The 11,535-nt window shown below is 40.6% G+C and overlaps 1 protein-coding gene across 1 annotated transcript in view; it reads right to left on the bottom strand.

The window, feature by feature from the left end:
• Positions 1-5,559: 5,559 nt before the first annotated feature.
• Ift57 (intraflagellar transport 57) overlaps positions 5,560-11,535 on the bottom strand; it is a 58,972-nt gene continuing 52,996 nt past the window's right edge. Inside the window, exons 8-11 of the mRNA XM_057763398.1 lie at positions 10,437-10,568; positions 8,717-8,779; positions 7,048-7,114; positions 5,560-5,925 (exon numbers count right to left, since the gene is read on the bottom strand). Coding sequence (XP_057619381.1) covers positions 5,747-5,925; positions 7,048-7,114; positions 8,717-8,779; positions 10,437-10,568 — 441 coding nt within the window. The 3' untranslated portion in view covers positions 5,560-5,746. The remainder of the gene's footprint in view (positions 5,926-7,047; positions 7,115-8,716; positions 8,780-10,436; positions 10,569-11,535) is intronic.

Below are 11,535 nucleotides of genomic sequence, written 5' to 3'. Positions count from 1 at the left end.
TGAGAGGGAGGAGATTTGCTGTCATGAGGCAGCAAATCAGGTTGGAATTTTGTGTCTGAATGAGAAGCACACAATCAGAGAACTCGAATCCTTGAGACATTACTTAGACATGTTAATATGAGCATGTTCATCAATACTCTCCTCTCCTGCATTTTAAGTGATGAATAACAGCTTGTAAAAACAGGAATTCAAATCAGTTTTACTCACCTAAGAGTAAATTTTTAATTTAAAACCATAATAAATTGCTTAAGATTTGTAGTTTGATTGATAGGCACATGATTTTTTTTTTCCAAAATGAAGCTATGACAATCATTGCAACTTGACCACAAACAGGGCCACATATCTGCCTTCTAAAATTCTATTATAATATTGTTTTAAAAAATATAAAATGGAAGGTGGGATTGCTAGGGCTTCAGTCCATGGCCCTATGCATAATATCCTTACATTTTGCCACAGAATTATACCACTGTCCCCTGAAGACCTTTCTTACTTGTACAAGAAGTTTAAGAAGAAGATTGGGCCTTGTAATCTTAAGTTGACCAGCAAATACCCTACACCTCTGTGCTGTTTCTAATAGGGAGCATGGAATATTTGCATCATCCAGGCTGGGAGCTCTGAGTCAAATCCACAGGTGTCTCATCTTCTCACACGAGCTATTAGAACCAATGAAGGGATGGAACATGGAACAAGATTGCATACAGTTACCACACCTATTAACATAGGCTTGTTCTCTGTGAATTCTTATGAAAGATGTTATGACACTATTAAAAAACTATAATATTAATATAATAATAATAATACATAAGCACTACTGGAAAATTTAAGGAAGAGGACAGAAGAGGAAAAAATCCTTGTTTGAAGTGATCAAGTCTTTGTTCTGTTTGGCTGGTGGCAAATACAATTGTAACTTTGTTTCACTCAGTGAACTACAGAATTTCAATAGAAGGCTGCACTGTTTCAATACATTGGGCATTTGAATGCCAGAGAGGCTGCCAAGTTGCCTGAAGCCTGTGTCACCTGTAAGAACTTCTACTTCAGATTTGTAAGAAAGTTGAGTCTGATTTCTAGATCTCCCTCCCTAGATTCTCAAGATGTTAACAATTTATCATAATTTCCATTGTTTTTAGTGAAAGCCTTTAATGATTAGTTAACAATATCATGTCACAGTGAGTCTTTGAAATTCAGAACAATCCTAGGCACCTGCTGGGAAGACTCAAGGAACAGAATCCAAAGTTTCAGGAAAGAAGCATTTTTACTGCTGTTTTTTTTTGTTGTTGTTGTTGTTTTAAAATTAGCAAGGTCATTATATATATTAATGGGGTACAGTGTGTGATTTCTGATTTCAACACATGAATACAATGTGCACCGAAATCAAATCAAGGTAATTGGGATCTAAATATTATGTCATGATTTATTACTTCATCTTTCTCTGTACATGCTTAACTACACACACACACACACACACACACCCAACCTTTCGTTCCCTAAGCCATTTAAGTTGCTGTCATGACCTTTTATACCTAAATAATAGTGTATTATTCTGCATAAATTCTTTTCAATAGCCACAGTTCAAATAATTGGACTCAAGAAATTGAGATGCAATTATTTAATCTACAGACCTTTGATGTGGGAGTGATTTCTTTATAATCTGTTGCTTTTATTGGTTAATTAATAAAGAAACTGCCTAAGCCCATTTGATAGGCCAACCCTTAGGTGGGTGGAGTAGACAGAACAGAATGCTGGGAGAAAGGAGCCGAGTCAGTGAGTCACCATGATTCTCCCACTCCAGACTGATGCAGGTTAAGATCTTTCCTGGTAAGCCAGCTCATGGTAATACACAGAATATTAGAAATGGGTTAGATCAATATGTAAGAGCTAGCCAATAAGAGGCTGGAACTAATGGGCTAGGCAATGTTCAAAAGAATACAGTTTCCGTGTAATTATTTTGGGGCATAAGCCATGTGGGTGGCCGGGTGCTGGGGACACAGCCCCGCCGCGCCTTATTACAACAGACCTTACTAAACTTTTTTTCTGTTTTGTCAAAATATACTTCGTAGCTATGGCCCCTATATACTTCCTGGTCCAAGGTCCAATCCAGAACTGCTGTTACATCCAGTTGTCATCATGCCTTTCATCAGGAACAGTTCCTTGGTCATTATCTCTCATCACCTAACTATCTTTGAAGCATCCAGGCCATTTTGTATAAGTCTCTCCATTGTCTGACATTGTCTGACATTCTGTTAGCAGATTCAGGTTATGCATCCCCAGTAGGACCCACACGAATGTACGCTCTCTCCAGGTGGAAAATGGTACCTGCCCATGGCTGGTGATGCTCACTTTGATCAACTTAATGTAAGTGGTGTGCAGCAGATTTTCTAGTGAGAAACTGACAGGCTTTCTTTGCGTCTTCTCTTTCCTACATTGAAACCATGCGGTCACTCCATTTCTGGTCAAACTTCCACCTAGTAGATTCAGCACTCATTGATGATTCTCACCCCAATTAGCTACCGTGGTAGCTGCCAGCTGGTATTTTTCTACACCCAGCATTCATTTCACACATCAGCCGTTCTATTGTAAGGAGTGCATTCCCATCTCCTCATTTACCCCTCGTCTATTTTTATCTGTATGGCCGGTGGTTATTCTGAAGTTCTATTTCATCACTATGATGCTGAAGCTTCCTCTGAATCTGGCTGTCCATTGGACATTTCCCCATCATTCTTTGAGGACTTTCGTTTACGGCAGAGACAGATATTCTTGGCACATACATGCTTTCCTTCCCTATTTGGGAATCAGTTTTCTAAAAGGACTGATTTTATTTTTAAATTTTTTTTCTAAGTAGAAAATTTAGATATCAAGGTCTGACATCTAGTTATTACACATCCTTGTAGTTGATCAGTCACTGCCTCCTGACCCTTGCAGAGTACATAAGCGGGAAAAGGGGGCTGGGGAGATGGTTCTGTGGGTAAACTGCTTGTGCCAGCATGAACATCCCTAGCACCCAATACAAAGTCTGGTGTGGCCCAATGTGTCTGCAAATCCAGTGCTGGGAGACAGAGGAGACAGCAAGATCTCTGGGGCTCACTTGTTAGACAGGCTATTGGTGATATCCAGGTTCAGTGAGAGACTTTGTCTCAAATGAAGGTGGAGACCCACGAGGTTGATACCCCGATACCTAATGTTGACCTCTGGAATCCACAACTAAGACAGAATCTGGGCAAGGAAGTTCCCAGGGCCAACTGTGATGGAGGAAGGTCATTGGTTAAATAATAAAGAAACTGCCTAGGCCCATTTATAGGCCAGCCCTTAGGTGGGTGGAGTAAACAGACAGGATGCTGGGAGAAAGAAGCCGAGTAAGGAGTCGCCATGATTCTCCCATTCCAGACAGACGCAGGTTAAGATCTTTCCTGGTAAGCCAGCTCGTGGTGCTACACAGAATATTAGAAATGGGTTAGATCAATATGTAAGAGCTAGCCAATAAAAGGCTGGAACTAATGGGCCAAGCAGTGATTAAAAGAATACAGATTCCGGTGTAATTATTTCGGGGCATAAGCTAGCCATGCGGGCGGCCGGGTGCCGGGGACGCAGCCCCGCCGCTCTTATTACAACACAACTGCTATGCTTCCCGTTTACCACTAGGCTCCTCCACTGAGCACAGGGCTGGAGGATTCTAGATTTTCATAGTGCCTATCTTCCCACTGTGTGATTATTTACAAATCAAATAAATTCTCTTATTTGCCATCGTGTTGATTGGCATCCTCTTGGGTAGTAGTTTATAATAGATATCAATTTTCTCTTATCCAAACTTAGAGAGTTTTAGTGAACACAAAAGATGTGCTGGTATGTGTGTGTGTGTGTGTTGGGGTATTTGTCTAGAAAGTAAGTGTTAAGACAAAAATTTAGGGGAGAAAGGAATTAGGATTAAAAATGATATATTTTTTTTTTTACTTATTTATTTATTTTTATTCTTTTTTAATTAAAATTTCCACCTGCTCCCCATTTCCCATTTCCCTCCCCTCCTCCCAAATATTGCCCTCCCCCCACTTCCCTCCCCCTATCCCCACTCCTCTTCTCCTCCCCCCACTCCATTCCCCGTCCCTCTCGATACTGAAGAGCAGTCCAAATTCCCTGCCCTGCGGGAAGACCAAGGTCCTTCTATCTACGTCCAGAAAGGTGTTGTTCTAAACCATTTTTAAATCAAAATTACTATTTGCTCTTTGCTTCTTAAAAGCAATGAGACCATTTCTTGCTTTGTGAGCCTCTCATGTGTTTTTCTCCCCCAGGTTAAGGACTGCTCTTTAGTTTTTCCTTTAAAGAAAGGATCTCATGCATACCTGGCTGGCCTCAAACCCTGACTAAGGTAGTCTAAGATAACCTTAGTCAGGAGGTGGTAGCACACACCTTTAATCCCAGTACTTGGGAGGCATAGTCAGGCGGATCTCTGTGAGTTCCAGACCAGCTTGGTCTAAAAGAGCTAGTTCCAGGACATGCTCCAAACTACAGAGAAACTCTGTCTCAAAAAAAAAAAAAAAAAAAAAAAAAAAAAAAAAAAAAAAAAAAAAAACCAAAAGAAGACAAAATCCAAAACCACAGAAAGAGATGACCTTGAACTTTTTTTTTTTAAAGTTTTTCTTCCTTCTTTCCCTCCTTCCTTTCTGTGTGTCCATGTGTGCAGCCACGTGAACCATGGTGTTTGTGTGGAGGTTAGAGGACAGCTTTTGGAACCTGAGAATAAAACTCCAGTTAGCAGGCTTGGCAGCAATGCCTTTACCTGCTGAGTCACCTTGCAGGTCTATGAGTTTGAGCTTGTGCCTCCCTCTTGAGTGCTACATTGTAGGTGTGAGTCACCGACTGGTTCATATAATGCTAAGGATCAAACCCAGGGCTCTGTGCCTCATAGATGATAACTCTTGTTAACTGAGCTACGGCCCGCCCCCAGCCCCTAAAAGCTGCTCTTCAATATTGCTTTTTGTCCGATTTATAAATTCTAGTCTAGAAAATTGCTGAGAAAGTTTCCTAAAAAAATAGTGTCAGTACCAGATGCTGATCATGAAGCTCATTATGGCGGGTTCCACAGAACACTGCTTAGCATAGCTGACTCTACACAAAACGGCGGCATGTAGACATAGGCACACTCATCTTTTCCTTTAGTCCAGAGGCTCAGTCAAATATGGCGGAACTATTAGTTAATCAAAGAAAAGTAATAGGTTGTACATGTCAACATGGACACTGGATTTTTTTTTTTTTTTGGCTTTGTTTATTTTCAAGTTAAGAAGGTGATAATGAAACTGTAGAGCTGCGGCAAGGGAAGGTCGGCTCCCTATGAAGAATTCCACCACCTCGTCTCAGCTCCTCTAACAGATAAGTACTAGTGGTCACTGTAGAAGGAGACCAGCTCTGGAGGTCACCAGAGGTGCTAGGCCTGTGCCAGCAGTCTAGGACATGACGGCAGCAGCATACATATGACACACGGTCATACACACAAGGAATAGGAAGATAATGAGCCACACGAGCAGGAGCAGGACACGGGCAATGGCAGTGAAAGCGACTCTGAACCGGAGAATTTTTAAGTACTTTATTTTAAATACTATATTCATTGTAAAGGCTTTAGCCATCATAATCACCATGATACAATACCTGTGCAAAAATACCCACTGGACATGCTTGGGAGGTATAAATTGGGAATCCATGCAACATTAAAAAATCATTTCATATAAAAAACAATCAGAAGCATGAAAGCCCGCATGTTTTAATAGAAGCCTATCGCTGACTCTGGGGTAGCAGCCGCATGCATGTCTCGAGTCATATTGCTCTTCTCCTTCAGCTTGGACTGCAGCAGCGTGTGCTCCACAACACCGATCCTAATGTCCATCTGAATAGTCTCTTGCTTCAGTTTGGTTAGACTCTGCTTAATCTTCACCAAAGGAGCTGGGGATAAAAACAGCACAGAATAAAAATGTTCACTTGGAGTATCAGTTTGTTAGAGAATTGCCTGACATTTCCCCCACTTTGTCTCAAGCCAGAAATAGGGTTAAAAACGCAGCCAGTGACTCGCTGACATTCACACAGCTTTGCACTGGTATTTTAAACACCTGAGGTTTTTAGAATGGGAACTGGTTCAATATTTGATGTACTGAGGCTGAATTTTCTAACTTTTTCTAGGAAAAGAAGCGCTAAGTGGGTATTTAAGGAGGTGTTCAACATGGTTTTTCTACAGGAACGGGAACAGAATAGTTAGAGGGGGATTGTTGAGATACAAACAATGAGCCAGTTGAAAACACTGCCAGAAAATCCCCACATCTTGCTTGATTCCCAGCCTTCCTGCAGAGCACCAGGACCCTAGACAAACTTTCCGACATAAAAAGTCTGGGGTGATGGACACTGGCCTGGGTCAAACTAAACAGTCTGTAATGGAGGATAATTACTGAGAGATTAATTCTTCTCTGTTTGAGCCCTGCTCTGTCAGGACTTCCTAGAAGGAGGGGGGAAACCCTAGGGTCATCCCATCACTATCCTGGTGTCATTTGGGACAATCGTAAGGTCTTTTTGTGCATAAAATGATAAAAACAAAGTAATATATTTCTGTTAGAGTAAGATATTCTCTGTTAGAAGAAAGCAATACTTAAATATTTCCCACTCTATCTTTGAGTCATTAGCTTGAATCAATAAAATCTAAATTAGAGTGAAAATATTTTTCTCAGTTGATTGATAATGAACTTAGTATTTTGAGGATCAGACATCATTTTTGTGCTACACATCTCTCTTAAAACAAGTAAAAATGGACTATTTTAGATCTGCGTGTGCGTGTGTGCAGGTGTGCATGTGCACACATGATTGCACAGATGCGTGGGGGTCAGAGAACAGATTTCAGAAGTTGGTTCTCTCCTCCCATCGTGGCGTCTGAGACAGGAGCGAGGCTGCAGGCTAAGTGGCAAGCACAGAAGTGGAGCCGCTGCTCACACACAGAGACGCCAGTCGCCTGGCACTACTGTGCAAAGGCCTCCTGGAAAGCGGTTCCTGAGTCCAGCCCGGGAGGAGACGTGTACTCACTGCCATCTGTCATGCTGCTGCCCTTCTCTTCCATTTCTTGCTTTACCTTTTCTAATTCTTCTGTAACCTTTTATTGAAAAAAAAAAAAAACAAGTCCTGTGAATGCTAAATTTTAATGAACCTTAAAATTTTTTGAACGCCGTATTGAGGAAAATCAATTTAGATCTAAGGAAATAAAACATTAAGACTATTCAATAAAAGACAATGTATGCAGATACACAAAGCTTTTCATTTTTAAAGAACGGCTTATAAAACACCCGCAAATTACTTTCACATTAGCTTCCGCATGCTGCGATATTATAGAATGAAAATCAAGTTGTTTGCAGTTCGAAGCCCTCAGACTGTGCAATTATCACTAGCATTTACCATGCTGCTCTCCAAAAAGTGCTTACTAGTAAATACAATGCTACTAGAACCTTGGCTTTCCAGGATCTTTCTTAACAGTATATCTGTTTATCTGGAGACCATGTCACCTTTGCTTGTCTAGACCAGTAAGAAAACGCTTATGTCCTATGGTGAGATACAAAAATGCTCTATTGCTTTCTGTAAGCCAGGAACTCTGAACTCTAAGAGACATGAGTGCTATCATAAAGATTTCAGATTAATCTGCTCTTGGTATCAAGATTACACCATCGCAGCCTCTGCGGGCAAAATTCTATGTCAGCAGTATAATCTCTAAAATTATATAGAAAATATAATCTCTAAAATGTGAGAGGTTGTTTTCATATAATCTAGGGCTAGGCTGTAATTACGGTAACCTAGTCGGCTTTATTTCCATCATGCCGGTGAGTAAAGTCTTCCCAGGGAATAAAGTGCTCATCCAGGCAAAGCAAATTAATTTCTTCCAGGCACCTGAAACATCACAACAGGGGACAACTACGGACTCCAGAGGACTAAGTGGTCCCTGGACGCCCTTCAAGTGTTCATTTACCCCCATTAGTGAGCACTTTCTTTCCGAGGAATGTTTTATTTGCTTAGAAACACAACAGGACTAGAGTCTAAATATTTCTAATGGTATATTTTGAAATAAATATTTCTGAACTACTCTTCATAAGAGAAACTTAATTTCTACACCAGAACTTATAAAAATCGTGCTGCCTTGTAATTATAGACATTCTCAGATCTCAGTCTCACACTGGCTCCCGACAACGTTGTCTTTACTTTTGATCTCCATCACCTCCCGTGTAAAATGAGAATATATACCAGCTCCTTCTTCTCTGGTAAGACCAAGGAAGAAATGCAGCCACACTGCAAATATTTTAGAAGTCCCTAAATGAAGAGGTTTCAGTCACCTCTGGACCACACACTACTAACAGTAATGGCCGACAATGCGCTGTCCATCTAAGAGCCACATTAAGACTGGCTGCAGATTCCTCCCTCGTGCTTTCCCGCTCTTCTATTATTAATTACTATGTTAAATAAAGATTAGGAAGGTTATCAATGCACTAATAATAAGAGCAAGTTTAATGATTAATTTAATTAAACAACTTTAGACGCCTTAAAAGAACAAGAGAAGGATAATTGGTTCACTCGTTAGTGAACTCCTAAAGCTGATGGCTGGACATTGGGAGAGGGGTTCACTGAAATCAGCAGCATTCAGTCAGGGGAGGGCCCGGCTGCCTGGGGCCCAGCTGACAGGAGAGCAGTGCATCAGCGTGCTGGTGTGTACCTCAGACAGGAGGCGGGTCCTCTCCGTTACTCCACCATTTCCCTGCTGGTAGCGCTCTCTTGCCTGAGGAGGAGAACACTGTGTTTAGTGACAAATCCCGAGCAGGAGTAGATTACTGTGTGTGTGTGTGTGGTTTCTGCATGGCATTTTATGGCACCCCCTTATTTGTGAACACATTTGTGAAAGTGACATTTAACTGTAGCTATTTCATGTTCTTATTAATAGGCGCCATGCATTTAAGTGAAGCACTATAAAATGACGAACTACTGCACCCTTTCCTTGCAACTCGCATGGGCACAGTCAACAATAAAAACTGTCCTCCATCCTTCCTAAACACTCTGGGAGGGTGACTCTCGGTCAATCTAATTGGTGTGCTATGCAAGAGAAAATTAGTTCTAGAAAGAAAAAAAAATCAATCAAAGTAGAGTATGAAGTTCAGCAATTAATAAGGATTAATAAAGTGGATGAGAGTGCAGCCAACTAGAATATGTTCTCAGGAACTAATCTAGCAATCAATTATTCAATATTAGTGTTAGATACACAGTGGCTTTAACCAGAGGGCATTTTTAAAGTAAAAATGCTCATGAATTCATGTGTATATGGGAATAATAGATTCAAAGAAAATATAATAAAAAGTGTAAATTATTTTTGACTTGGTCTTTGGGAACTTCTAAAGACACGAGTTATCTCAAACTTATTTTCATTATTTTTCTACAGTAATTCTTTAAAATGATCATTCACTGACAATTTCATAAGTGTATATACAATGTATTCTGATTTTTTACCTTCATTGCCTTCTCCCAGTCCCCACCCTGCTGAACCCCTATTTGCATGTATTCTTACTAGACTAGCTTAGCATCAGGACATACGGGATTGTTCTTATACATTCCCAAAGAAAGCTATGGGATTTCCACAGCTGTTTGCAGAAACGAGGGGTTTGGGATTTTATTTTTTGAACAAAATTCTAAAACGTTGAAAGAATGAAAAACGTTTCATTTGATTAATTAAATTGTTTGTCTCTTGCTGGGCAGTGGTGGTGCATGCCTTTAATCCCAGCACTTGGGAGGCAGAAACAGGTGGATCTCTGTGAGTTCAAGGCCAATCTGGGCTACAGAGTAAGTTCCAGGACAGTCTTCAGAGCTACACAGAGAAACCCTGTCTTGAAAAATCAAACAAACAAACAAACAAACAAATAAAATTGTCTCTAAATTCATCTTGCTTTTGTGTTCCTTAGTATGTAGCTGAACGCCATTGTGCAAGGGCTGTTCCTTCCCTCTGACACATGCAATGCATACTATTCTTTCTCTTGCTTTCACAGTGAATTAGCGACAGACTTCGAAATGAAACATAGCATCCTGACTCTCTCTCGTAGTTCTAAGTCATGATCACCAGCAGCAAACCTACATTCATCTAAATAAAATGAAGAAGTGTGTTTAGGGACTCCTCAGGGAGTAATCCTTTCTATCACATATGAAACGGAGAGTTCTCCCAGCCCTCATCCCCTTGGCTTCAAGTGGGCAGAATGCACATATTTCTGTTGATGAAGAATTTTAAACATTATATATTCTTTGATCCCTTCACACTTGTTTACAATGTATTTAGATCATATCCACCTCAAGCTCTCCCCCTTTCCTGTTTCACAATTTATAAACAAAATACGTTGTTTTAGGGATTAGGGCCATGATTTTGAATAAATCCTTGAAAAGCATTTTTAAGTTACCTCACTCAGCTGGGCCTGGGCCCCACGATATTCTTGAACCAAGTGCTCAAGTTGATTGTTGATGTACTTTTCTCGGCTACCAATCTTTTCGAGCGTCCGACTAATTTCATTATGGAGCTTATCCAAAAATCCCTAGAAATTCCATGGGATTTTATTAGATAAATGAACAAATACGTTTTACAAAACTCATGAAAACAATTTAACTATTCTTTAACCCACTCCACAAATGGTCAGTCATGTGTGCAGAAGACGACAGTTTGAAGCTTCGGCAGCAAACAACGTTTATGATTAGAAACACTTCAGTCATACCATTTTTATTTATTTATTTTTATTTTTTGGTTTTTCGAGACAGGGTTTCTCTGTGGTTTTGGAGCCTGTCCTGGAACTAGCTCTTGTAGACCAGGCTGGTCTCGAACTCACAGAGATCCGCCTGCCTCTGCCTCCCAAGTGCTGGGATTAAAGGTGTGCGCCACCACCGCCCGGCTCATTTTTATTTTTTTAAGAAGCCAGATGTGATGTTCAGTTCTGTAATCCAAGCACCCTGGACATTGAAGCAAGAGAACTGCCCCGGGACCCTGTTTCCAGAAAAGAAGAACCTGGCAGTGTCAGTCACCTCTTGCCCTCATGGACACCAAAACACCTGAAGCTTATGTCGTTATAATAAGTTGCATATAAACTTCAAAATCAAAATAGCCAAGGGATAATATGGTTTTATGAAGTCACAGTTCAAAGCTGATGTGAATATTACAGCTAGAAGTAGAGTCCCAGATCTGGACCTGGTCTAGCCTGGGATCCACAGCTTTGCACTTGAGCTTGTGTCTTTGTGGCATTCTCTAAAGATCCCACTTCTGCCAGGGCAACAAGCCTGGGAGAGCTACAAGTCCCAGCCATTGTCAGTCTAGGGGGCATGCAATATTGGGAATCAGGAGAAAGACAGATATGTGTCTAAAACATCTATTAGATATATATGTGCAACATGTGCTATCCATATATATATATACACACACACACACACACATATATGTGTGTGTGTGTGTGTGTATAAAATACAAATGGATTACAGGAGTGTATTACCATGACTGACCATAAATAGTTTTTA

This window comes from Chionomys nivalis, chromosome 3 (assembly GCF_950005125.1).
Source record: "Chionomys nivalis chromosome 3, mChiNiv1.1, whole genome shotgun sequence".
Lineage (NCBI taxonomy): Eukaryota > Metazoa > Chordata > Mammalia > Rodentia > Cricetidae > Chionomys > Chionomys nivalis.
Note: the sequence above shows the minus strand (reverse complement) of the source record. Positions and strands in the feature narration are given on the sequence as shown.